Genomic DNA, 26344 nt, shown 5'->3' on the forward strand with positions numbered 1-26344 from the left:
TACAATCCTGAAGGCAGGGTGCTCGGTTCAAAGTGTGAATGTGCCCCTGCATGAGCAGGACACCCATACAGCCTACGGAGTCCATTCTCCCAGGTTGTGAGACAGCCATATAATATATAGAGGGGCACCGCGTCATTATGCGATGATCATCTCAAAACTGGCTGTAACGAATCCTATCATGTTTGGTATCAAACATGTTGGAATCATACCCTCACTCCGTAAACTGTGTGCAAGGTATGAGTCCATGCACTATAAAGCTCCTTTGGGAGACCCTCTGTGCTCCTGGTACGAATCTCCCGGACAGCAAGCTAGGGCTGCTGCCGACCAGAGACATATTTTGCCCTCCTGCTGCTGAGCCAAGCTTGGGCAGGGGAAGGCAGAACAATAGGTATCCTGTCACAGGGAGGTGTGACCACCTCCCAGACAGGGTTTAGTGTATTCGGGCAGGGAGGGGGGGCGCTTGCCAGCGCCACATAGTCTGCAGGCAGGGCACACTTAATGATCCCCATGCATAATCCAGTTCAGGGAGCCTGTTGGCTTCCGCTCTGGCACCAAACTGGACAAAGGACCGGGGAGTATCCTCCCCTTTGTCCAGCCACTACTTCGGGAGGAACCCCTGATTCGTCCCAACCCTTTCCTTAGGGTATTTAAGGGCTTACCTGTGGGTGGGTCCCTAGATTCATACTGGGACAAGATTAATTTCAGACACCACTTCTCCAATCGTCTGGGAACTCTGGACTACTCTGGACTTCGCTTGACTTCAAGGCTGCAACTAGGGAGACTCATGCTGCTCCTGATCTTGTTGCCCTGCTCGTCTGCTGCAACGTCCGTGCCTGTGCACCATACATGAACTTTCCAAGGCCTGTGAGCATCCAAGATACCTGAAGGAATCTACCTTTAGGTGGAGGAGTCCCTTCCCTTCATCTGCAGACACCACAACTAAGCTGACCGGTCTGCCGATCCTGGGCTCCCACAGACTCCAAAAGGCTTAGCAACATAGGTGGTGGTTCTTCACATCCCTCGAGTCATGCCTTGTCCTCTCGCCAAGTTTGAGGCCAGTATCCCTCGTCTGAGCCGCAGGAACCACACCGCTGTGCACGGCATCGACTTGAAGTTGTAAAGGCTTGTTGGCTTCCTTCCTCCAAGTAGCCCCAACCTCAAGCATCTCCAGTGACCAAGATCTTCGTCCTCACTGCATCACTTGCACTGTGGGCCTGCATCCTTGGTGGGCAAACAGCCTTCACAACGCATGCGTTACATCGCATGCGTTTACGTCACAAGCGTTACAACGTAAGCGACGTTACAACGCGGACAAGGACTACGCATCCCATTACATCGCATGCGCTTTAACAACGCATGCTTTTAACACGCATGTGATGTAATGGGGGGGGGGGGGGGGGTCCCGGGACGGACGTGCGCCGGGACAGACGAGGAAGAGACGACCCTGGGACCGGAACCGGGAGAGAGGTACCACGACGAGAGAGAGGTAATTGTGCTTAGAGTAGTGTACAGTAGTGTTTTAGGCTTTAGGGCTTAGGGTTTAGTGTTGTATAGGTCCTGTTTTAGGCTTTAGGGATTAAGGCTTAGGGTTTAGTGTTGTGTAGGGTACTGTTTTAGGCTTTAGGGCTTAGGGTTTAGTGTTGTGTAGGGTACTGTTTTAGGGCTCAGGGTTTAGGGTCGTGTCAGGGGGTTGTAGTGCAGGGTAGTGATTAAGGGTTTGTTTTAGGCTTTAGGGTACTGGATTGTTTTGTGCTGTAGGGTAGTGTTGTGGAGTGTGTTATGTAGGGTACTATATCAGTGTTGGGGAGTTAGCTCGGGGAAAAAAATTGCGATGTAAAAGGTGTACTTTGTAAAGGGGTTTTGTATGCATTTCAAAGGAAATGCGAAGTAATGGTTTGTGGTGATATTACTTGTGTTGTGACGGTACATGCAACTAACAGCGATGTAAAGGCATGCGTTGTTTTAGTTTGGGATGTATCGTCCTACATCCCCTTGGTGAGCTGCTCGAAGTCCTCTCGCGACTCCAGTGCCTCTGGCTTGTGGGTCCTCCTGAAGGTCATCTTTGAATTCTTTGGGCTCCCCTGATTGCTCAGTGCCTTCCCTGACTCTCCTGCTTGTGGTGAGTCTCCTGGACCTTGCTAGTCCAGACATTGCACCTTTTTCAACTTCCATGGTGGTTGCAGTTGCCAAAGCTTGTTTGTGCTCCTGCCAGACACCGACCCCTCAACTTTCGACAACCAACGTGGGACATCTCGTGTACAGCTCCTCAACTTCCACAGCATCACCTGGTCCACACAGCTGCAGTTTCAATGTCACTTTCTGCTCCCCTGCAACACTCAACATTGGTGGGCATTCATCTTCCACACCTCCTGGTCACTCCTGAGTGGCATAGACTGTCCCCTCTGCTTTCAGGTTCTTCACATCTTGAATCCACCTTTGGATTCCACCAGACACTTTAACCTTCTCTAACAGCGGCATGTTCCTGAAGTCCTCCATTGGGTTCCACAGCGATTTCCCACGCCACTTCACACCTATGCACCCAGCTTCCCTGGTGCAGGTATCCTGATTCCTGAGAGATCTATGGGTGGGGTGGCTCTACAAACTTCTGTCTTCCACAGGGTTTCTTCAGGATCCACTGTGAAGGGTCCTTCTTCAAAATTGTAACTGCGACTTACCCATTGACCTGCATTGATCCCGCTCTGGTGTTCCCACTCTGCACACAACCTCTGTGGGGCTCCTGGTTACCTACCATAGATGATTCTTTGGGTCCCCGGCACTTCTACGTCTTCTGGGTATAGTCTTGACTCGAATCATAGTTTGCATACCACTATTTGAGTATATTGTTTGGTCTCCCACTTGTGACCACTGTGTATTTCGTGCTACTTACCTGTCTATTGCAAAGTATTGTGTACATCTCCGGCAAGGAGATATCTGTATGTTAGTGAGTGTCTTATAATAAATATATTTATAAAATACTGTGTGGTTCTTTTTCACTTAATCTATACCTATAAGATTATGTTTTGGTGAAACAAGCTGCTTTGCACTCCTTTTGGACTAACCCTGAAGGCTGCTCTCCACAGTTACCACTTAGAGAGCATTCTAAGATTGTCTAAGACCACTAAAATCGCCATAATGGTTGTCTGGATTGGTGCAAGGTGCCCAATTACATAAGTGTACACCAGATACCAAGCCAGCTTCTCACACATACCTTACATGTGCTCCCTTTGAGTCGTTGCACAACTGTGTCCTCTGGCTGCTTACCATCACTTCAGCCTTTCTAGTGGCTATACCATCGGCCCACAGGGTGAGTGAATTGCAGGCTTTATCATGCAAGCCTCCTTACATTTTGACATTCTTGGATAAGGTGGTCCTTCGCACCTATGCCTCCTTCCTACCAAAGCTGGAGACCCCATTCCATCTGGGTCAATCGGTCACGCTGTCTCCACCCAAAACGAGCATGGTTGTTCTAGCTTGACATCACAAAAGAGTTCTGGGTGGGTGACCAACTCTTTGTGGGTTACACGGGAGATGAAAAATGTCAGGCAGTGCGTTTCGTGATGGGTCGTTATCTGTATTAAAATCTGCTACGCCCTAGCTAGGATACAGCCTCCTGAGGGCTTACGGGTCCATTCTTCCAGGGGGAAAGCTGCAACCAAGGTATCTGCTCGTGGTGTCCCAGTCCTGGATATCTGCCAGGCAGTAACTTGGGCCTCTCTGCACACTTTTGCCAAGCATTACTGCCTGTACAGTCTGATCCGCAGGGACAGCATTTCAGGACTTTTTATCATAGAACTTCTGTCCTCAGCCCACCGCCAGGACGGTATGGCTTTGGTTCTATTCAAATGTAAGGAATCTGCATTATCTGGTAGAGACCATGTCTAACTCCAGATTCCTTACAGCCCCGCCCATGCCTTCCCACTCTGTGGACTCATTTGATAGGGCTAGAGTTGCTCCCTTTTTAGGGCTCTAGTTGTGAAGCACACAAGTCAGTTCAATTCATAGCGCTGCGCTTCAGGCATAGAAAATGTGAACATTTCGAAAAAAGGCAGTCAAAAAGAGAAAGATGGGTAGCTTTTCTCCAGTCCAACACTGAACTGGTGCAGAAAGAACTGACGTCCGCGTGCCTGGTTGGTGCCTAAATAGTTGACTGCGATGTAATAACTGACAACGACATGCGGAGCCAAACAGAGCTACCAGACGCCCTGCTGGGGTACTGCTCATGTAAACGTTTCCAGGTCCAGCCTGAGGCCTGGGAAATTCAAAGGTAAAGAATGTGCTGCTAGATATTGTCTGTACCAGATAATGCGTTACTGAAGGTAACTAGCTTGTTCGTTCGACAGAAGTTGTGTGCTTCCACCAAAAAAAGTGCGCGGCCTCACACAGCTGTGGTGATTTTCTTTATCCATCTTCCTGATCTTGAACTTTCAGGGGCACACACATGCCATTATAATGCTATTAGTGTCTTGGATAACTAGATATTTTGCAGTGTTTTCACCTGGCAGCAGCACAAATGAGGAGGGCAGTCATTAAGGTACATGGATTTTGTAGGTCCGGCTTAACAGTACATTCATAAACTCGACCAATTGGCATTACCAAAGCATGTTCATTTTTAAATGGCTCCCGGATGTGTCAGTGGTGCATAGACTAGTTTTGGAGGCCGCCAACTCAGAACACCTGAAATGCACTGTCAATACGTGGCCTTTACAACTAGGCCGTGGACTACAGGCAGCATCTTGGGTGTATTGAGTCCATGGACTAGTTTTTGAGGCCTCAGACTACCTCTGCCGTTTTACATAAAGGGATTAAGCAGCCTCAAAAATAGCCTGCAGCTTTTCACACACAGACATTTTCTTTATTTAAACTTCAGGCTAATTGGGGGGAGACCCTCAGTGGCCCCTGAAAAAGTAGTCTACTTAAAGTAACCACCAATGTGTCCCATACTAATTTTTTGGGGACATTCTACATCAGGCTTCTCCAACAATTAGCTTGTGAACTACTGGTAGCTCTACATCTACCTGTAAGTAGCTCTCCTGTTTCCAGTCCAGCCTACTAAATTTGAAGCTTTTGATTGACTGAATATATTGTGAGAAAGTGCCCTCTTTCTGCATGGTAGCCCCCACTTTTTACTGAACTGCTGATTTACTTTGACTGAGTGTGCCCTGGGCTCCTGTTAATAAGGTACCCAGGGCCTATGTTATTTCCCTAAAACTGCATTGAAGCCCAAACCCCATTTGCACTCTCTGGTCACAGGTCAGCCCCTGGTAAATGGAACCCTAGGTACCCAGGGCATTGTGACCAGAGAAGGCCTCTAAGGACTGCAGCACTAATTGTGCCACCCTTAAAGGGCCTTTACACTGACACACTACCTTTGCAGGTTGCGTGTTTTGGTGCAAAACAAAGTGAAGAAACCACAAGAAGAAAAAAGGACCGCACAGCCGTGCCGAAGCTAAGAGGAGTACGCCCACTGACTTGGCCCCAGCCCTACCAGCCTGTCCCCACCTCGAACCTGCAGACGAGAAAATCTGGTGTGTCCTGCAGCTAGCAACCTCAAAAACCTCTAGGACCTGTCTGCCAAGGAAGACTGTCTCCCGTCACCACCAGATTTGTTCACCCACAGACTCCAGCAAAATCTGCAAGTCTGCACCCAACGCCCACATTCGAGTGGCTCAATACCACAAAGTCTCCCTGGTGATCCTGACCCAAGATCTAGAGATCCCTGACCTTCCTCAAGCCTCCAGCCAACGCCTGCAGCCTAAATCCGGAAGGTCGCCGACAACTTCGACCAAGAGCTGGTAGGAAGATCCGACCCTAAAAGACACCCTTGCACCCGATGCCCCACTGCCTTGGGTGGTCTAACCGACTGTGTCGAATCAACCCCCAGCATCCCAACTTACCTACCTATCCAAGTGGTGGTCTCTCCCAGAAGACCTTCGCCCCGAGCCTGCAGTGTGTTTGCAATCTGGAGAATCCCCATTGAAATAAACAGGGCACCCGACAACAAACCAGCACCCTGCACCCGGCCGTCCTAGTGCCGCTGAGGGTGTACCTTTTGGTGCTATCTTGAACCCCCATTTGCCGTGAGCTTAATTCCAGGAGCTTTTGCGCCCACAACCTTGTGGCCTGCTCGTAAGCAGCCACCAACTGGAGGCCCCCTATGCCCCCATTGGAGAACATTGGGCCTCAGCACTGCACCCAGCCGCCATAGTGCCGCTGAGGGTGTAACAATAGTGCATACTTGATCCCAGGGGACCCCTGAATCTAATACCAGAATCCCAGCTCCCACAACAAAGTACTTACCTGTTAACCGATGACACTATTTCCTCCCATAGGATAACAATGACTGTTTTCTATGAAAAAGTTTCGAAGTGTGGAGTTGAAAAATCTTTAAAAGTCTCTAAAACTGTATTCTAATACCCAAAACGCTTTTACTTACCCGTTTACAGGAAATTACCCAGTGCAGTGTCCAGGTATACTACACTGTGTAAGAAAGGTAATCTGTAAAGTATAACTCACTTAACTGTGCCAGGCTTGCTTGATTCTAGGAAAAAAAATTACTAAAATAATATTTTGATACAAACTAAATTAGTCTGAGTTCATTCAGTCTTTGAGTGTATGACAATCATTTGGTGATTGAGTGTGTACAACAAATGCTTAACACTACCCTCTGATAAAGCCTTACTGCCTGCTCACACTACCACAAATAGAGAGTAAGGTGTTATCAACTCTTACCTCTGTCTACCTTTGGGGTTCCACTGGACTCTGTGCACACTGTACCTCACTTTGATATAGTATATACAGAGCCAGCTTCCTACATATATGCATACCAAAATTGAAAAACATGCATTAAGAGTAAAAAATGTGTTCACTTAAAGAACTGATAAGCTTATGTTTCTATTTCCAAATTATAATTAAAGCTGTTATTTGTGTCAAGTCATGTGACATTTGAGAGGTTTATTACTAATATTATTACCTTGGTTCCAGGGACATTTAAACTATGGCTGCCATTATTATCCTGGTAAAGGGATTCCAGATTGACAAAGCTTTCTTTTTTATTTTTTTTACATTACTGCTGGCAATGCTTTCTTATACACAAGTGATCACTGTGGATAATTTTACATAGGGTCGACACTAAAGTTACATTGTTATATGTAGTCACTGTTACAACACTAATGATATTAGTAGTCAGGAAGAATTTCATTGATCATAAGTAGCTCTTATTACTGAAAAAGTTGGAGATCCCTGTTCTACATCCTTTAGTGGCTTCCTTATTCATAACACCACAGTTGCTGGTTATGTCGGTGGTTTGCAGTAATCAATGGTTAGAATCACCCCCAGGCGTCAGACTGGATTCAGAATGTTTTTCGTCAGCAGTATCCCTGCGCGTCGGAAGGCGGCGTTGGTCTACTCTGTGTTAGTCATTGGCGTTGTGGTTGTCGGGATGACGTCGCTACTTAGACACTGCCCTCGCGCGCTGACATCCGTTCTTTCTTTTTCCACGCCAGCAACGCAGATCCGGAGAGAGCGGTACCCCCAGTCACATTTTGACTGACTTTCTCGACTTTTGTCAACATTGTTTTTTGAGTCCATCGACTGCTGGTGCACGAGGGATGCCCGGCTCCAAGGCTTGCAGTTCCTGTAACTGACTGATGTCAGTGACGGATCCCCACCACGTGTGCTTCTATCTGGATCGCGACCACGACCCCAAGTTGTGCTCCGACTGCTGGACCATGAATCTGAAGTCTCTCCCCCACCCCCCCCCCCTCCTCCCTCCAGGGACTGGTGCGACCCCTGCCCAGCTTCGTCATTTTTACGAAGTGATGCACGCCATCTTTGGGCAGCCCGACTCCACCAGCGCGCCTTCGGGCCCTGTGGACTTTGCTGGGGGCCCTGGGACTTCAGTATCGGTGGCTCCAGCCTCGGCACCACAGGGTTCTCTTGTTGCGTCCCATGTGCCGATTCCACTGGCACCACATCGGCAGCCGGTATCGCCTGTGTCCGCAGCTGACGTCGACCCCAGCCTCCACCTTGAGGTAGACACGGAGCCGGACCGGTGTCGACCGATGCAGACTGGTACCTTTGTGCCCCTGTTCTACCCTGGCTCTTTGAGACCAGGTTGGCAGCCAGAGGAGGGTGAGGAGGCCTAGGAGGGGTCTGTAAACCGTTTAACAGACCAGTTAGGTTATGAACCGGACTGGAGAGAGGAACTGGGGGAAGCCAGTGGTCTGGACACCTCACCAGACCTTGGCATGTTGTCTCCTCCTACCATGGCTGCAGAGTATGTAGCGTTGTACGCAGTGGTGTTGCCTAGGGCGGCCGAGGCACTCAGCCTTGAGCTACCTACGGTGGCAGTCGGGACTATCCTCCAGACAGAGGTGCTTCAACTGGCAGCGAGCTCTTCGGAGCCCCTGCTGCCATTCAATGAAGCCCTCCCCAACATCCTTTTGGACACCTGGTCCAGGCCCAACACGGGGGATCCCGTGGATAGGATGATTGCCCGACGCCACCGCCTGGTCCCGGGCGACCCCACTTTCCTCTCCCAACACCCCACCCCTGAGAGCTTAGATGTCCAAGCCTCCACCTCCAAGGGCGCATTCCCTACGGCTCCACCTGATAGGGAATCCAAAAAGCTGGACCATCTTGGAAAGATGTTTTCTTCCTCCAGCTTGGGACTGCAGTCGGTAAACACTGCATGTCTATTGGGCTGTTACACCCACTCCGTGTGGGATACGGATTCGGTTGCGCAAGTGCTGCCTCAGTGCCCAGAGGAGGCCCAGGCCATGCTCTCTCAGGCAGTTGCCGAAGCGAGAGACGCAGCGAAGTTTACCATCCATGTGAGCTGGATACCGCCGACTCACTAGGCAGGAGGATTCCCACGTCCGGAGCCCTTTGACGCTACGCCTGGTTGAGGTCGGCTGGTTTTTCAGGGGATGTCCAATACACTCTTATGGACATGCCCTTTGATGGCCGTTGCCTATTTGGCGCAAGGCAGATAACGCGCTGGAGCGCTTTAAGGACTCTCGGGCTACGGCCAAGTCCTTGGGCCTCTCCACCACCCGCCCTGCGCAGTCTGCCTTTCGCCCCTTTCGTGGCTATGGAAGGGGTACCCTGCCATGTCCCGCCCAGAGCCACAGGCCGGCCCAAGCTGTTCAGCCTCTGCGCGGCCGGGGACGTGGGAACCAGCTCCGAGGTTCGGGGGGGCCAGTCCACCACAGCCCCCTCTACAGCAGCCTCCAAACCATCTTAGCCTGACCTTTCAGGGCCACCAAACGCCAGTGGTCGGCAGGATTCGCAATCACCTCCCCCACTGCCACACCATCACGTCGGACAGGTGGGTTTTGCAAATAGTCTGAATGGGCTACTCCCTCCCCTTCGAGACGACCCCTCCATCCATGCCACTTCAGAAACATTGCATGTCGGAGGATCATCTGGCCCTTCTCCAACAGGAAGTTTCGGCACTCCTGGCCATGGGAGCCATCGCGCACGTTCCTGCCCCAGAAGTAGTTTGTGGTTGCTATTCCCACTACTTTCTGGTTCCCAAGAAGGACAAAGGCTGGCGTCCTATCTTGGATCTCAGGAACATCAACTACTTCTTCCGGAAGAAGTTCAAAATGTTGACGCTAGCTCAAGTCCTGTTTGCCCTCGACCCTGGAGCCTGGATGGTAGCGTTGGGCTTGCAGGTTGCTTACTTTCACATCCCCGTCCTGCCGGCTCACTGGCATTACCTGCGGTTCACGGTAGGCCACGAGCACTTTGTTTACCGTGCTTCCCTTTGGCTTACCTGTGCCCTTCGGGTGTTCACGAAAGTGATGGCGGTGGTCGCAGCTCATCTACGCAGATCAGGAGTTCTAGTCTTCCCCTTACTCTCGACAACTGGCTGATGACTGTGCGCTCGCCCCAAGCCGCAGTCTCCCACCTCCAGATTACGGCCGACCTCCTGCATTCGCTGGGGTTCTCCATCAACGTGCCAAAGTTATACCTGACTCCCTTTCAGAAGCTCCTCTTCATCGGAGTGGTTCTGGCCACAACGCAGTTTCAGGTCTATCCGACTGAACAGCGAGTCCGGGATATTCGGGCTATGATTCTGATCTTTCAGCCCCTATCCTGGGTTTCGGTCAGCAAGACCCTCAGGCTACTGGGCCTGATGGCCTCCGGCATCCTGCTGGTGGATCATGCTAGATGGCATATGCGGGCTCTGCAATGGGACCTGAAGTTCGAGTGGGCACAACATCAGGGGAACCTGTCCGGTTGCGTCTATATCTCGGAGGGCACTGCACACCAATTGCAGTAGTGGCTAACGAACCAGGATTGCGTCAACGGCAGATCCCTCTCCCTTCCCCAACCAAGTTCACAGTGGTGACCGATGCATCACTTCTGGGATGGGACAGCCACATGGGGGAGGCGGAGATCAGATTCCTGTGGTCTCTGGCGGAGTCCGGGCTCCACAACAACCTTCTGGAGCTTAGGGCGATTCGTCTTGCACTCAAAGCATTCCTTCCCTCTGTCCAGGGAAGAATAGGGCAGGTGTTCATGGACAACACCCCCGCCATGTGGTACTGCAACAAACAAGGCAGGGTGGGGTCATGGACCCTATGTCAGGAGGCCTTCTGCCTCTGGACATGGCTGGAACATCAAGGCATATCCCTGGTGGTTCAACACCTGGCAGATTTACTGAACGCCTGGGCGGACGAACTCAGCCGCAGGTGCATGATGGATCACAAATGCAGTCTTCACTCGGAGGTGGTGCAATGTCTCTTTCAGCAGTGGAGAGAGCCTTGGTTAGATCTATTCGCCACCGAAGAGAACGCGCAGTCTCATCAATTCTGCGTGTTGGAATTTCCAAGGCAGTACTCGCTAGGCGACGCTTTTCCTTGCGAGTGGAGTTGCTGTCTTCTGTACGCCTTTCCGCCTATACCACTTCTGTCCAGAGTGCTGAAGATCAGGTGCAACCGGGCCCAAGTCATTCTTGTGGCTCCGGATTGGGCACGAAGAGTCTGGTTTCCCGAGCTGCTTAGCATGGCCATCGATCCTCCTACCTCTTCGGTAGAATCTTCTGCCGCAGCAGCAGGGGTCGGTCCTCCAACCGAACCTGTCCAGCCTACACCTCCTTGCGTGGAGATTGAGCGGTGGCAGTTGACGTCGTTTGACCTGCCTTCCGAAGTCTGCGATGTTATCTTGGCAGCCAGGCGTCCCTCCACTAAGACGGTATGTGCCTGTAGATGGAACACTGTCCTCTCAGGCTTCTAACTTTGAAAACTGTCTTTCTTGTGGCCATCACCTATGCGCGCAGGGTGAGTGAGCTACAAGCTTTCTTCCAAGCCTCCCTTTCTGGCTGTCCATCTGGACAAAGTCGTCCTCCGAACTAAGCCTTCCTTTCTTCCCAAGGTGGTTACTTCTTTCCACATTGACCAAACCACCACTTTGCCCACCTTCTTTCCGCCTCCTTCAAAAGATGGAGAGGCTCCACCATCTGGATCCAAAACGTGCACTTTCCTTTTACTTGAATTGCACAAAACCATTCCAGGTGGACGACCAGCTCTTTTTTGGTTACGTGGGTGCTTAGAAAGGTCGGGCCGTGCATAAATGGACCATCTCCAGGTGGGTTGTTCTGTGCATCAAAGTCTGCTTTTCTTTGGCAAACAAGGAGCCTCCAGTGGAACTGTGCCCATTCCACCAGGGGGGGGCGGCAGCTACCACTGCTTTAGGACGGGGGAGTTCCCATCAATGACATCTGTCAGGCGCCAAGTGGGCTTAATTGCACACGTTCACTAAACATTACTGCCTGGACAGCCAAGTACGGAGAGATGGCTTCGTTGGCCGTTCTGTTCTCCAGGACTTTCTGGTGTGAATTTAGTTTGCAGGCCCACCTCCGGGGTTGTTATTGCTGGGTTATCTATTCTAAGGTAAGCAATCTATAACTGTTTTTCAGATGAACAAGTTACTTCCCTTCGGTAACGATATATCTAAGAAACCTAGGTTATAGATTCCTTACCACTTTACCCATCCTCCCCGTTCTGTGAACTGACTTCTAAGTTTATGGACTTCCTTTCAGGGCCCTAGTTTTGTGCACCAGTGGTCAGTGTCTTGCATGGCTCTGCGCTTCTGGCATGGAGAGTCGTGTACAGAACTGACAGCGCACGAGTGCGGCTGTTAAGTAGCCACCGCAACGTCATCCTGGCGACGACGACGCCAACAACGAACGCGGAGTCAACTGACGCCATCTTCCGACATGCAGGGGTATTGCTGACAAAAAACTTTCAGATCCAGTCAGGCGCCTGGGGGGTAAATCTCCGGTAAGGTATCTAACTAAACTTTGTTTCTTACAGATATCGTTACCGAAGGTAAGTAACTTGTTTAAGTTTTAAATGTTTAGTCTGCGCACCGACTGCTGTATCTTCTGCTGGCTAGATAGCCATGTTATAAGATTAAACTCACCCTACCACCTTGTTTTATTTTCATTTATCAAACAACTTTACACTAAGACATTTAGGTCAAGTTTGGTGTAAATCCATTCTGCAGCTGTTGCTTTAGATGTGAGCAAACATGAAAAAACTTTGTTTTTCATCCCTGCCACTGTGAAGCATAAGTGCGTTTAGGCTTCATGTTCCATTTTCTTTGACTCACTGAATTATTTTAGAATAGTAACTTGAGCATGTTCTATTTGCACTCTGTGCAATTAAGTTTAACTATGTAGCACACTAAGCAACATTTCTTAAATAATTAGGTCTTTTTAAATGTAACCTATTTAGTATGTTTTCATCCTATTTGCATTTATGGACGGTCCATCATTAAGTTTACGGAAGGCTTTATTAACAATTTGTTTTCTTTCCAGGTGGATAAACTAGATGCCTCTGAATCACTAAGGAAAGAGGAGGAACAAGCAACAGAGACGCAGCCCATTGTCTATGGTAAGCTTACATACATTATACTGCCTCGGTGTGCTCCATTACTTTTGCTACACCCTGTCAGCTTATACAAGCTACGTGTGAAGGAACTATAAAATTAGATTTGATAATAAAATGTGAGTGGAATACAGAAGATTAAACATGCTAAATTACATTGAAGAAGACCAAGAAATTCAGAAACCTGTATGGGCCTTGTTTCAATCAGAAAGATTTGAGTATTTATAAAGCATCTTACCTGTGATTATAAATGCCTTCTCTTATGAAACATGCTGTATTCCTTTTGATTTTTTTTTTTCTATGGATATTGCAGGGATAGCATTTTTTTTTGTTTGCCATATAAGGAATGAATCCCACTAATGGTTTACTCTTTTCTGTAAATACAGTAATTTGCATTGTCTCACATTAGTAAAAATCATAGTGATGTTTATAGCAAATAGGCCGGATGCCTGTAGAAATTATGGAATGCACCAGAATATTAGCCATCTTCTACTAAGATTGCACAGAGGGAGGTATTTTTTTTTTTTTATGAAAGATAAAGTATTCGGTGCACTATTATGAACAGATGGCTCAAGACTTTTTACAATGATTGAACAGTGTTGATGCTGTGGTGTGATTAACTTAATGTACAGGTATGTGCAAGGTCACAATTATTGAACTTGGACTTGATAATGTATGGTTTATTCATATGATTGCTGCCATGCCATCTTATAGAATAAAAGCATTACATGTTCATCTCCTCTACTAAGATGATGCACAAGCAGAGTGTGGGGTCACTAAACAGTTGGCACCACTCTTGGATAAATTAATTCAAGTATTGATTTGCATAAGTGCATAATATTAGTGAGGATTTTGTAAATGAGCCGGCCTAGTATCATCATAGTTTTCTATTCAGTTATCTGGCATATTGCTGGGCAGCTGCAGGCTTTATAAAGTACAGTCATAAAGAGCACTGTCATAGAATTAGAATATTTCATAGATTGTTGGCAAGCAAGTTTTAATAAATATAATTGATCGAACGACAGGGAATGTAAGATTTATTTTGCTGTACTGCAAGTCATTTTTCGAGAGCCAATAGAAGTGGGCTATGAGGATAAAGGGTGCTTTTTGAAGCAGACTTATAAGACCCACTTTTCTATAGCAGATACGTAGGAAAGTGCAGTCTTGATATTGTTTTTATATATTACAGAACAACCTCGACTCTACTGCTATATTCATGCAGTCCCTTTTAATAGTATCTGAGGATACCATTTATGGTAACTCGTTCAGCGTTCTTCTAATAAATGTGGCACTTTATTTTCTTTGTCCACTGCCACCCAAAGTTTGTTGTGCAAACCCTTGACGTTTCAAGTGTAGTGTATACACACAAAAACACTGATTTCCCTTAGTTCAGAATCGCATTGGCTTTGAACCTAAATGATATTTCGTAGCAATATAAACTTCAACCTATATGAAGTGTGCTAGAGTGCATAAAGCTGAAAAACGTTCAAGGGCATTGACTTAGTCCAGACATTGACCACATCGAAGAGCTGATGAGGCCCCGTGAAAGTTGGGAATAATTTCAGCTTACCTGGAGGAGTGGAATTGGATCCTCCCTACTGAAGCTTGGACACGCTGGAATTCATCCAAAAACCTCCCCACGCTCCTCTAAGCAGAACAAAGTACCAACATCTGCAGCTGCTTTAAGCCACAATACATTGTGTGATGTAGAAAGTAGCTTGGGAACTTGATCCCAAATCCCAGCCAAATGGAGCATTCTGGTCTTGTTTCTTCTCAGGGAAAAATAAATCCAGAGAATGGAAACCATCTTAGCACTTAGTCAGCTAAAGAAATAACTAAAAAAATTATTATATTGATATTCGGCAACAATAACTCACCCTGGTACTAAACCTGGTGCCCACGGAACTAGCCCTACCCCCTCACCCTCTGCCCATGTCAGAAACCTAGGAATCATCCTGGACACCAACCTCACCATGAGACATCAAATCAACGCTGTGACCTCTGCCTGCTTCCACATACTTCGCATCCTCAGAAAAATCGTCAAATGGCTCCCACCTTATACCAGAAAGACTGTCACCCAGGTCCTCATCATAAGCAGACTGGCCTACACAAAAGCCTTTACTATGGCATCTCCGCACACCTGCTACACAAGCAGCAAACCATCCAAAAAGCCGCCACCAGACTAATCCTCAATCTTACTTATAGCACGCACATCACACCTCACCTCTGAAAACTACAATAGCTCCCTATTCAGAAACACTGCCAGTTCAAGATGCTCACCCACGCCTACGAAGCACTTCACAACTAGGGTCCCACCTTCCTCAACCACTGTCTACACTTCCAGGAACCTCCCCTCTACATACTTCACTCTACCTCTCCTCCCCCCCCTTCCCCCCCCCCCCCACATCCCCCTCCCCCCCATATCCATAGAAGCAAGACAGGAGGTAGACCTTCTCTTACCTGGCAGCCAAATCCTCGAGCGACCTCCCCCAGCACATCAGGTCAGCAGCGTTACTTATGGATTTCCACAAGAAACCAAAAACCTGGCTTTTCAACTGATCCTGTTTGTAGAAGCTGCACCTACTCAGTGCCTGGATACCCTACAGCTGACAAGGGTCACGCTCTACAAATCCATGTTACATTACATTACAGTTAGTCTGCCTGGTGTCAATGCAAGACATTCTTCAACTTCTAATGGAAGTAGAAATTAACCCAGTAACTGCAGGACAAATATGTTCGAGGCATATGAGCTGCAGAATTCACACTTTGTGCATAGATTGCCATCTGGTGTTGGGCTCTGATGCTTGCACCTTGTTTTCTTGGAAGAAGTCTTTTGTAGTTACGAGGTAGGTGACTCCTCCCTTGGACGATAGTGCGCATGGGCATCGACTCCATCCTCAGATTGTTTTTTCCGCCATCGGGTTTGGATGTAACTTCGGCGGTTCGGTACTGTGTTATCCAAACCTTTTTGACGGGCAAACCATCGCAAACTCGACGGTGTTGTTTTCGTGCCTTTCGACGCGGTAGCTCAAATACTCAATTCCGGTCATCGACGTGGGCCGCTGGGCCTATCGAAGCTGTTCGGGCCTAAGGCTAATGGAAAGGACTCAATTCAAAAAATATCCCCTGTGTGGAGCTAAATTCCCACACAGCGACCAACACAAGGTCTGCAACCTCTGTCTCTCGCCCGAGCACGAGGAGAAAACTTGCCAAGCCTGCGCCTCCCTCTGGTCCAAGAAGACAATTCGCGATCGCTGGGCCCGACGACACGTTATGGTGCAGCAGGCTGCACCGGTGCCAGAAGACATCTTCTATGAAGGCCCGATGTTCCGGAGGCAGAGGATTCGGAGAATCTGGACATAGTTTCTGAGGCAGACTCCGACAACCACATGACTCCAGGTCAACGAGTGAGTACAACTGCCCCTGCCTCCGCCCCACCCGAAAAAAAGAAAGCTCCGGTCAAGACTTCGCCTGCAGGCCCCAGTCACGACCGAAACAAAGCTTCAGAAGCCCCGGGCCTGGCTCCAAAGACTAAGGTAAAGCCTTCCACCGACTCGGGACCAAGCAAGCCGCATGTCAGTGTCCCCCAAACATCATCGGCACAGAAGTCGAGAGCACATCCTTCTCCCGCAGTCTCCAAAAAGGCCTCGGCACCGAACACCTAGGCACCGAAAGAAAAGGCCTCTGATCCGAAACCAAAACACTCTGAACCAAAAAAGATTTCCGACTCAACACCGAAGCAGAAGGATCCAAAAACCCCTTCAAAGGCTCCCGAGCAGAAATCTAAATACCGCTCAGAAACAAAAAAATCATCGCCAAAAGCGACTATCGAAACGGAAGAACTTATTCTGCCGGATCCCATCGATCCGAAACAAAACACTCTCCAAATGGACCCCAAGACAGGCCATATTGTCAGCGTTCCACACAAAAAGAGGAAATTGGACACCCCACAGATCCCTGAGGTGCCTGTGAAGAAAAGACTCTGCAAATTCACCCTTACAATCCTCTTCTCCTGTTCTTCGTGCTAAACCTTCCTCTCCTCCAAAATCTCCCGTACTTCCCTCATATTCACCACCACCACCACAGGATGATGATTTAGGGGATGGGGAAGGCAACAATGACCCTTTTACTGACCCTGACACATGGGATGACTATGACCCAGTAGATCCTCCAGACATTCCTGATCCTGATGCATACCCCACAAAGCCATCTCCCCCAGATGACAATATTGGCTTTAGTCAGCTCATTGATGGGGCTGCCCAGTACCATGGTGTTCAAATGCATTCGGACCACACAGAGGAAGACTTCCTAAAAGACACTTTTGCACAGTCACAAAGGACAGTACAAACATTTCCCATGTTAAAAGATGTCATTAAACATGCCCCAAAGATATTTAAAGACCCTCTAAGGGCTAGAATTCTCAATCCTCGGATTGATAAAAAAAATAATAAACCCGCCCCTAATGATCCCACCTACATTAAGGGCCAACTTCCCTTTGACTCATGGTAGTCACCAATGCTAGAAAGCGTGCCAACTCTCAGACCTCCGGTGATGCTCCACTTCCAGACAAAGAGTCTAAATTACTGGACGCTTCGGGCAAACGAGTTGCCGCCCAGGCAGCTAATCACTGGAGGATAGCTAATGCGCAGGCATTACTTGCCAGGTACGATAGGGCTTATTACGACGAGCTTGAAACCCTAATGCAGCATTTGCCTGACCAATATAAAGCCAAAGCTAATGATTTGATCCAGGAGGGCAAATTAATAACAAATGCATCAATTAAGCGTGCCCTTGATGCTGCAGATACCGCATCTAGATCCATCAACACTAGCGTGTTCCTAAGGAGACGTGCGTAGCTGCACATTTCTGGGTTCAAACAAGAAGTGCAGACTACTATCCTCAATCATCCGTTCAATCACGAACAACTTTTTGGCCCAGCTGTGGATACAGCTTTAGAAAAAGTGGAAAAGGACACGGAGACTGCTAAATCCATGGGAGCATTACAGTCTCCATCTACACGCGGCTCCTTTAACGCTCTTTTTATAGAGGAGCATCCAAAAACATCAGTACAGACACTGCTTCTTCCTCCTATGAAAGCCCCACACATACATCCCCCAACAAAGGATATTTTAGAGGTGGGTACAGGGGAAATAACAAAGGTAGAGGCCGAGGTAACAACAACACCCGTTCCTCTCCCACTAATAAACAGTGACTTCCCTCCACTCCCAGACCATTCCTCTCCGGTTGGAGGGAGACTCTCACAGTTCCTACCTGTCTGGAATTACATCACTACAGACAAGTGGGTAAGACAAATTATCCAGTATGGTTACTGCCTGGAACTTACTGCAGCACCGTCCAAACAACATCCCATGTCCACGGAACATTTGACGCTCCTACAACAGGAAGTTCTCTCACTGCTTCAAAAGCATGCAATAGAACTAGTTCCCTTACAGCATCAGGGAACAGGAGTTTACTCCCTGTGTTTCCTCATCCCCAAAAAAGACGGTACTCTAAGACTAATACTGGACCTCAGACCTCTCAATCTTTACATACAGTCAGATCATTTTCACATGATCACTCTTCAACAAGTCCTTCCACTGCTTCAACAAGGCGACTTCCTTGCCACACTAGACCTCAACGATGCCTACTTCTATATTACCATACACCCTGCTCACAGGAAATATCCAAGGTTCACAGTGGACGGCCAACACTATCAGTTCAAAGTTCTGCCATTCGGGGTGACCACGGCACCCAGAGTGTTAACAAAGTGCCTTTCGGTAGTAGCAGCGCACTTGCGAAGGAAGCAAATCCATGTATTTCCATACCTCGACGACTGGCTGATAAAAGCCAAGTCATACAACCAATGTGATCACCACACTTATCAAACTATTCAGCTGCTACACAGCTTGGGGTTCACAGTGAATTACTCCAAGTCACACCTTCAACCCTCCTACCTACATCAGTACCTAGGAGCCACAATAGACGCTTCCAAAGCCATAGCATACCCCAATCCAGCCAGGATAGCCAGTATGCAAACCCTCATCACCAAATTTCAGCCCCAACACTCTCTTCCAGCCCGAATATTTATGCAACTCGTAGGAATGATGGCCTCTTGCATTTTCATTGTACCTCACGCAAGACTTGAAATGCGCCATTTACAGGAATGCTTAGCACGTCCGTGGAACCATGCTCAAGGTCAACTTCTGGTGTTGGTGGACAGCCGCACACATCGCGCTCTGCAGTGGTGGAACACACGAAACCTTTACAAAGGGCGGCAGTTCCTAGAGCCAGTTCCACAGATAGTGCTAACAGCGGACGCATCACTCTCAGGCTGGGGAGCCCATCTCCTAAACCCCACAATTCAGGGCAAGTGGACCACTCAACAAAAACCGCTCCACATCAACCACCTAGAATTACTAGCAATATTTCTAGCGCTAAAGTCATTCCAAGTACATCTCCTCCACAAAACTGTCCTAGTCCGCACCGACAATATGACAGCAATGTATTACATACAAAAACAAGGAGGAACACACTCATTGCAGCTGTCTCAACTGGCGCAAAGCATATGGAGATGGGCAATTCCACAAAACCTATATCTTCGGGCAGGAACATCTTCCAGGAGTAAACAATCAGATTGCGTATCTGTTGAGTCATCAGGCTCAGCAGATACACGAATGGGAACTTCATCCCCAAGTTCAGCAACCCTTTTTCCACATGTGGGACCACCCAGAAATAGATCTGTTCACCACACACACAAATGCAAAATGCCCAACCTTCGCCGCCAGGTACCCACACCCGTTGTCCAAAGGCAATGCGATATGGATGAACTAGTCAGGCAGATTTGCGTACGCTTTTCCACCACTCCCACTCATTCCGCTAGTAGTACGCAAGCTCAAACAGCAGTCTCTCAAGATGATCCTGGTTGCTTCCACATGGACACGGAACCATGGTTCACAACACTACTCGAACTCTCAGTAGTTCCACACCAAAAACTATGTCTCAACAACTGCTCACGCAGAACCATGGAGAGATAAGACACCCAGATCCAGCACAACTGAATCTAGCAATCTGGCACCTGAAATCCTAGATTTCGGTTACCTCAACCTTCCACCCGACTGTAGGAATATTATTAAAGAAGCCAGACGCCCCACTACAAGAGCTTGCTATGCAGCTAAATGGAAAAGATTCATCATTTACTGCAATAACACAATTGACCCGCTAGATGCTTCAATTCAAAACATAATTTGCTATTTGCTGCATTTACAAAGATGCAATCTGGCATACTCATCTAAAAGACTACATCTGGCTGCCCTTGCCGCCTACCTACAAAACAGACATTTGTCATTGTTTGGAGTACCTTTTATCGAAGCCTTTATGGAAGGCCTTAAAATGATAATACCACCAAGACTGCCACCCTCTCCAGTGTGGAGCCTAAATATTCTTACTAGACTCATGGGTCCCCCATTTGAGCCATTACACAAATGTGAATTGCAATTCTTACATAGAAAGTAATTTCCTTGTCGCAATCACCTCTCTCAGAAGAGTAAGTGAGATCCAGGCTTTAACCATACAAGAGCCCTTCTTACAAATACATTGTAACAAGGTGGTTCTTAGGACAAATCCAAAATTCCTTCCCAAAGTAATCTCTGCTTTCCATCTTAATCAGTAGAGTTAACAGTATTTTTCCAAAACCCTGATACGGAAAGAGCTCTTCACACACTTGACGTTAAAAGAGCTTTGCTTTACTACATAGACAGGACTAAAACCTTCAGAAAAACAAAACAACTGTTTGTAGCTTTCTCTCCACCTCATAAGGGCAACCCCATCTCCAAAGCTGGAATTGCAAGGTGGATAGTCAAATGCATTCAAATATGCAACCAAAAAGCAAAACGTACATTAACAATTCCCCCTAGGGCGCATTCAACTCGCAAACTGGGGGCTTCCATGGCATTCTTAGCGAACATTCCCCTAGAAGACATTTGTAAGGCAGCAACATGGTCTACTACACACACCTTCACCAAACACTATTGTGTAGATGTGCAAGCGAAGCAACAAGCTTCTGTAGGCCAGGCTGTTATTAAGACACTTTTTCAAACTACTGTAACCGATACAGGCGACCACCACTAGGGTTAGACACTGCTATACAGTCTATGCACAAAGTGTGAATTCTGCAGTTCATATGCCTCGAACAGAAAATGCTACTTACCAGTATGCATCTTTTCTTGGCATGTAGAGCTGCAGAGATTCAAGTAGCATTTTCTTTTCACTTCCCTATTCATTGAAAGTATCTACATTTGGATGTAGCTGGCTACCTGTATCTCAGCAGAAAGTCGCCAAATGTTCCCCTTTCTGGATGTCTAGTTGACAAAAGAAGATTTATATAATTCCACCACAGCATCCACAAATGCCGGTCTGAAGCGCAACGAGGAAAAATAGACCTTGATTCCTTGCAGACTGATAGTTCCTAGTACCAATGCTGGACACTGATCACAGTAAATCTTTTCCTTCAGACGAAAAATACAATGCTTACACAGCCTACTAAGGGAACTAAAAGAAAAACACTTGCAATTTGTCTATTGAAATATGTATTTGATATAATGTCATCTGCATCTATCTGATACAATTTTATCACCTGTGTATGAGACCGTTGCAGAAAGAGCTAGAAAATCAATGGTCCCAGAGTATGTGTTAGTTCATCAATAAAATCTTGGTGTTGCCAAAGATAAAAGCTGTGTTGCCTTGTTGGGCTCTGAGAGAAAATTGTTCTAAGAGGACTCTGCAAACTATATGATGAATCGTCTTTAGATGGCTAGAGCATGTGTCCAGGAGCTCGCCATTAATGGAAAATGAAGATGAGAACAACAGCTGCAACAAAAATTTACTGGAATAAGGTGTCAGGCAAGGGTTACAGTACTTCATGGATCAAGGGCTCAACTCTCTTAACACGATTAAGAAATGTGCCTTGATGTTGACATCCACAAACTGGGCAAAATGGGATTGCTCCTCCTATCACTGGAAACTGATATGGTATGAGGGCCATTCTTCACCAAGTCTTGGAGTAGTTGCTGGGAGCAGTCAGCGAATGGGCAGACACTTATCAGTGTTCGGGAGAGTGCCACAGATGTGAGTTAAATCAAGATTAACTGAACAAGATCTTCCGTTGCAGAGGAAAAACAAACCTAGATCTCTTTGCCACCAAGTCAACCCCAAAGGCTAGTGTTACGATAGGAGGCATGCTTTTCCAGGCTCATTTATGTATCCGTTTTCAAGAGCCTGGTCAGGGATACGTGCTCACACATTTCCTTAATTTTCTTTGATCCCAAGAGTGATGAGCCAGATAAGACAATGTCTATGTTCTGCAATCTAAGCCCTGGTATAGCCAGGCAATATTTGTTCACGAAGCTCATATTTCTGTTATAGGAATCACAGATATGACTAGCACCATTTGTAAATTTGCTTTCTTGATGAAACTGTCACATTCTGCACCGCAATCTTAAGTTGATGAATTTGTCAACATGGCTCCAGAGCACAGAGTTTCACCTCCTAGGTGTTCCAGATGATAGGGCATTGCCCACAAGTAAAACTTTAGGGACTAAATGGAGAATATTCTGCATATGGTGTAATGACCAAAAATCTGTGCCTGTCAACAGCCTTGCGACATCCAACTGTATTTGCTAGAATTGGCACAAACATGCCTCAGATATACTCCCATCAAAGTACATACCATAGCAGTTTCCTCTTTGAGACTGGAATTGGGTTACCCTTGTTATGCACTAACCGAGTGACCAAAGAATTCATTAAACTCTTTTCCTGTTTTCCCACCCAAAAGACATCCACCAATCTAACCACAATTGAACAGTGCAAGAGTTGTGTGAGTCTGTAGCCGTCTGTCCTCTTCAGCCAGTATTGTTCCTGAATCTCTTCCTTTAGCCTTAGGTCAGAGATGCCAGGAAGGAAGTACGTATTATTATCTAGGGGAGACATTGAGAAGGGGAATGTACTGGAACCGGCCTTGCATGCAATTTATTTCCAAGTGTCCAACAGGATGTGTGTTTGTCAGCAGAAGAGGACTTCCCAGCCAGACTTGTTAGGGAAGCCAAAGAATACGGTGTAGGGTAACGTTTGAAAATGTTTGTTCTACATCAATTCGGCCTTTTTCTGAAATGCAATTCCAATCGAGGGCTGGTTTGAGTTGTGCTACCTAAAGGTATGTGCATATGTTCTGGAACCCCAATAACTTCCTCCACTCTGCTTTTATAAAGGGCGATCCTGATAACTCTGGGAGTATGATTTTTCCTGACCGACGCAAAGCCCTGCCTGGATCTGGTCTATCATGGAGTCTGACAGTCTGCACTATATAGAACAGTCTCAGCATGAAGTTCATATTTAACGATGCAAGCCTTCCCAACCATTTCTAGCCCACCCCAATGTTATAAGTCCTTATGGAGGACCTGCATGATTGGGGGTGGGATCTGGGGCAAACATTACAGCCATAAAGTTTTGCCGTGGAATTGGGCCAATATATACCGAGATATTTTATATGCCTCATTGACCAAGCAAAGCCATTGTTTTCGAGGATTGTGTTAGAGGCCACGAAGGTGGAGGGGACCACGCATGCCACATGATTTGGATTAATTGACAAAGTTGGCAACCTCCGCAAGAAGGGTTAGTTTGTGTTTCAGTGCTAGAACGGTGGATTTTGGCTCAGTCGAAGCATAGAACATCAGCATAAAGCTCTAGTTTGTATTCCTGCATGCCCATTTTGAGTCCTTTTTGTATTCAGGTTATATGGCACACATTGGATAAAAGGTTCTATCATGAGTGAGAAGATTAATGGGAAGAGCGGGCAACCCCGTCTTGTGCCCCTCGTAATGGGCGGAGATTGAGAGTACTCTCCAGTGACCGTGATCCTTGTTCTTGGTAGTTTGCAAAGGTCATTAGCACAACCTAAGGCCCAGGGTGGTCTTATCTATTACTAGAGATGTAGAACCCATTTATCCTATTGAAGACTTTCTCTGCGTCTAGCAAGAGAAGAATCATCAGTGTGCGATCTTTCGAATGCTTCTATTATGAGAAGTGCCTGTCTGGTGGTGTCTCTCGTGTGACGCTCTTTGAGAAATCCTGCTTGCTGAGGAGTTGAGGCTAGGCCATATTGTGTGTAGGGGTGAGACCAGTATTGAGGTGCAGATCTTTACATCGGTGTTGAGCAGAGCAATCAGTCTGCATGATTGATAGTCAACAGTTTGTTTTTTCTGGCTTGAGTAAGAGTATAATCTGTGATTCAGCCGTTGTGCCTGTGACAATGCCTTGGTCCATTATGCCCTTAAAGACCCACCTGCCCAGGCCTTCCTGTGCCAAGTCTCCCGCGAGGAGGCGCAGCAGTGTTGGATAGCCTCAACTCATCATGTATACAAAAGGGGTGATAAAAGTGGCAAACTGCTGCACTGGCTAGCTACTTCATAACAACAAAAGAGCGAAAATGAGGGAAGCTGAAGGACAGCACGAGGAAAAACCTCTTTATTTAAAAGAACCCTCACCCACCAAACTAGTTGGTGACATGCTTCATCATTGGGTTCCCACCAGAGGGACCGAATGTCCCCCTGGTGTGCTACGATGCCTGAATTACAGCGGAGCGGTTTTTTGGGGGGGATGGTGTTAGTGTAAGGGTAGTGCAGATTAAAAGAGAACTGGTTTTATCCCAAAACAATTTAATGGTGGAAAAGCATTGATAGTTTAAAACAAGTGAGACGGACGTGAGCTGGCTGGTTAGGTTGACCAGGATCGTCCGATTTAATAAACAAGGTGAAAAGTGGTCAATGTGTTTGCTTATGGATGCAATTCAGCTAAGCATTCTTCAGGACCAGAACCCCACGGCGGTATACGCACGCTAAGGCATATCCTGATCTGTGGGGGTTGTGTGAAAGGCAAAACTCACGGTTTTGCCAATGCGGTCTTGTGGGATTTCCAAAAAGCCGCTGTACTCTGAAAGAGAGAGAACATACATCAGATGCATCAGAGGATTAATGTGCTAGTCCACCTCGTGCTTGAAGCAATCTGGGTTCATTGTGCAACCCAAAACACGTGTGACCTTAACTCAGGCAATCGTGCCACACATACAGCCACTCCGTATAATTGTGTTGACTGAGGGTTCCAAGTAACTGGTAATTACCAGTAAACATATGGCGCTTCCAAATACAGCGTGATTAAAGCAATCACTTATTTGTACAATGATATGTCAATTGCTCAGTGGTAGTGCCCTGTCGCAGCGCTAAATTGCTGCAGAATAGTGGGTTTAAAAGAATCGTAAAAGCATGGAAAATTTGGAGCTTACGTGAAGATGGTAATGGCTTCACGTCATGGGTTCCAGGAGGGGGTAAAGCTACCTGTGGGAACTACATGGAAATAGGGTATAGGTCCATAGTAGCGTGTACCCTATAGTAGCCGTAGCCACCCGCCCTGCCATACCAGTTCACTTTCAGAATGGTGCTCTCCCTCGTACAACCTATCTGTTTTCTGCCACGGACCCGCATGTTACCGCTAAGCTGCAACACTGGTGTGGAAATACTTGTTCCTTATCACGTGACCCGGGCGTAGGTAGACTGATGTAACCCGCTCCGGTCACGTGACAGAGAACACTAGACCGCTAACCGTTGATCATGGAAAGAGTGAAGCTTTATAGTTCCATAGTACAGACAATTCGAGTTTTGCCGAGCAGTCTGGACTTGTGTGAATCTCTGGGCCAGGGTAGTGTTCAGTCCAGCCAAAAGGAATGATGGGTAGCTGGAATCAACTCCTATTCTCACTACCACCCGAATGTTAACTCATATATAACAATATGCACATTAGTTAAAAAGGGCAAATAGGTTGTATCCCTGTATCGGCTTTGTGCCCATAGATGTCAGTAGCTAAAATCACTTTCCAGTCATTGGTTAAAAGGATCTGTGATGGCTGTGTGCCCATTTCAAACTCCACTGTGAACTAGCTGAGTTTTTCCGCAAATTGAAACTCAAGAGTTTCTTTGAGAAGCAAACAACTGATGGGATACAAACACCTGTAGGGGACTCTGGACTTAAAGTTAAATCGACCTTCACACCACCTCCCCACACAGTATCCCCTGAAATTATAGCCTTTGAACAGGCTGTCTTCAACTATATCGAAGCTTTCCAGGAGATGACGACCTTTAAGAACACGAGAGCGGGTGAATTCCAGGCACTTCAATCTCTTCAGTCCAATAGAAACATTGTCATCAAGTCAGCTGACAAGGGGGGTGGCATCGTGATCCAAGATGCAGGAGCCTATGATACGGAATGCAGGCGCCTCCTGAACAATCAGGTCAACTACACTCGCCTTGGCACCGACTGACCCCCTCCCCAGAACTCCAAGCAACGATAAAGGAACTGGTGGATCAGTGTGTGTGTGTGTGTGTGTATATATGTATGTATGTG

At 47.3% G+C, this 26344-nt stretch overlaps 1 protein-coding gene across 2 annotated transcripts in view; it reads left to right on the forward strand.

The window, feature by feature from the left end:
- CLTC (clathrin heavy chain) overlaps window positions 1-26344 on the forward strand; it is an 853725-nt gene that overhangs the window by 785872 nt on the left and 41509 nt on the right. For both annotated transcript variants that reach the window (XM_085649401.1, XM_085649400.1), the window contains one exon: window positions 12830-12905. In XM_085649401.1, the coding sequence (XP_085505527.1) occupies window positions 12830-12905 (76 nt within the window). The remainder of the gene's footprint in view (window positions 1-12829; window positions 12906-26344) is intronic.

The sequence above is a fragment of the Triturus cristatus genome, chromosome 3_2 (genome assembly GCF_964204655.1).
Source record: "Triturus cristatus chromosome 3_2, aTriCri1.1, whole genome shotgun sequence".
NCBI lineage: Eukaryota > Metazoa > Chordata > Amphibia > Caudata > Salamandridae > Triturus > Triturus cristatus.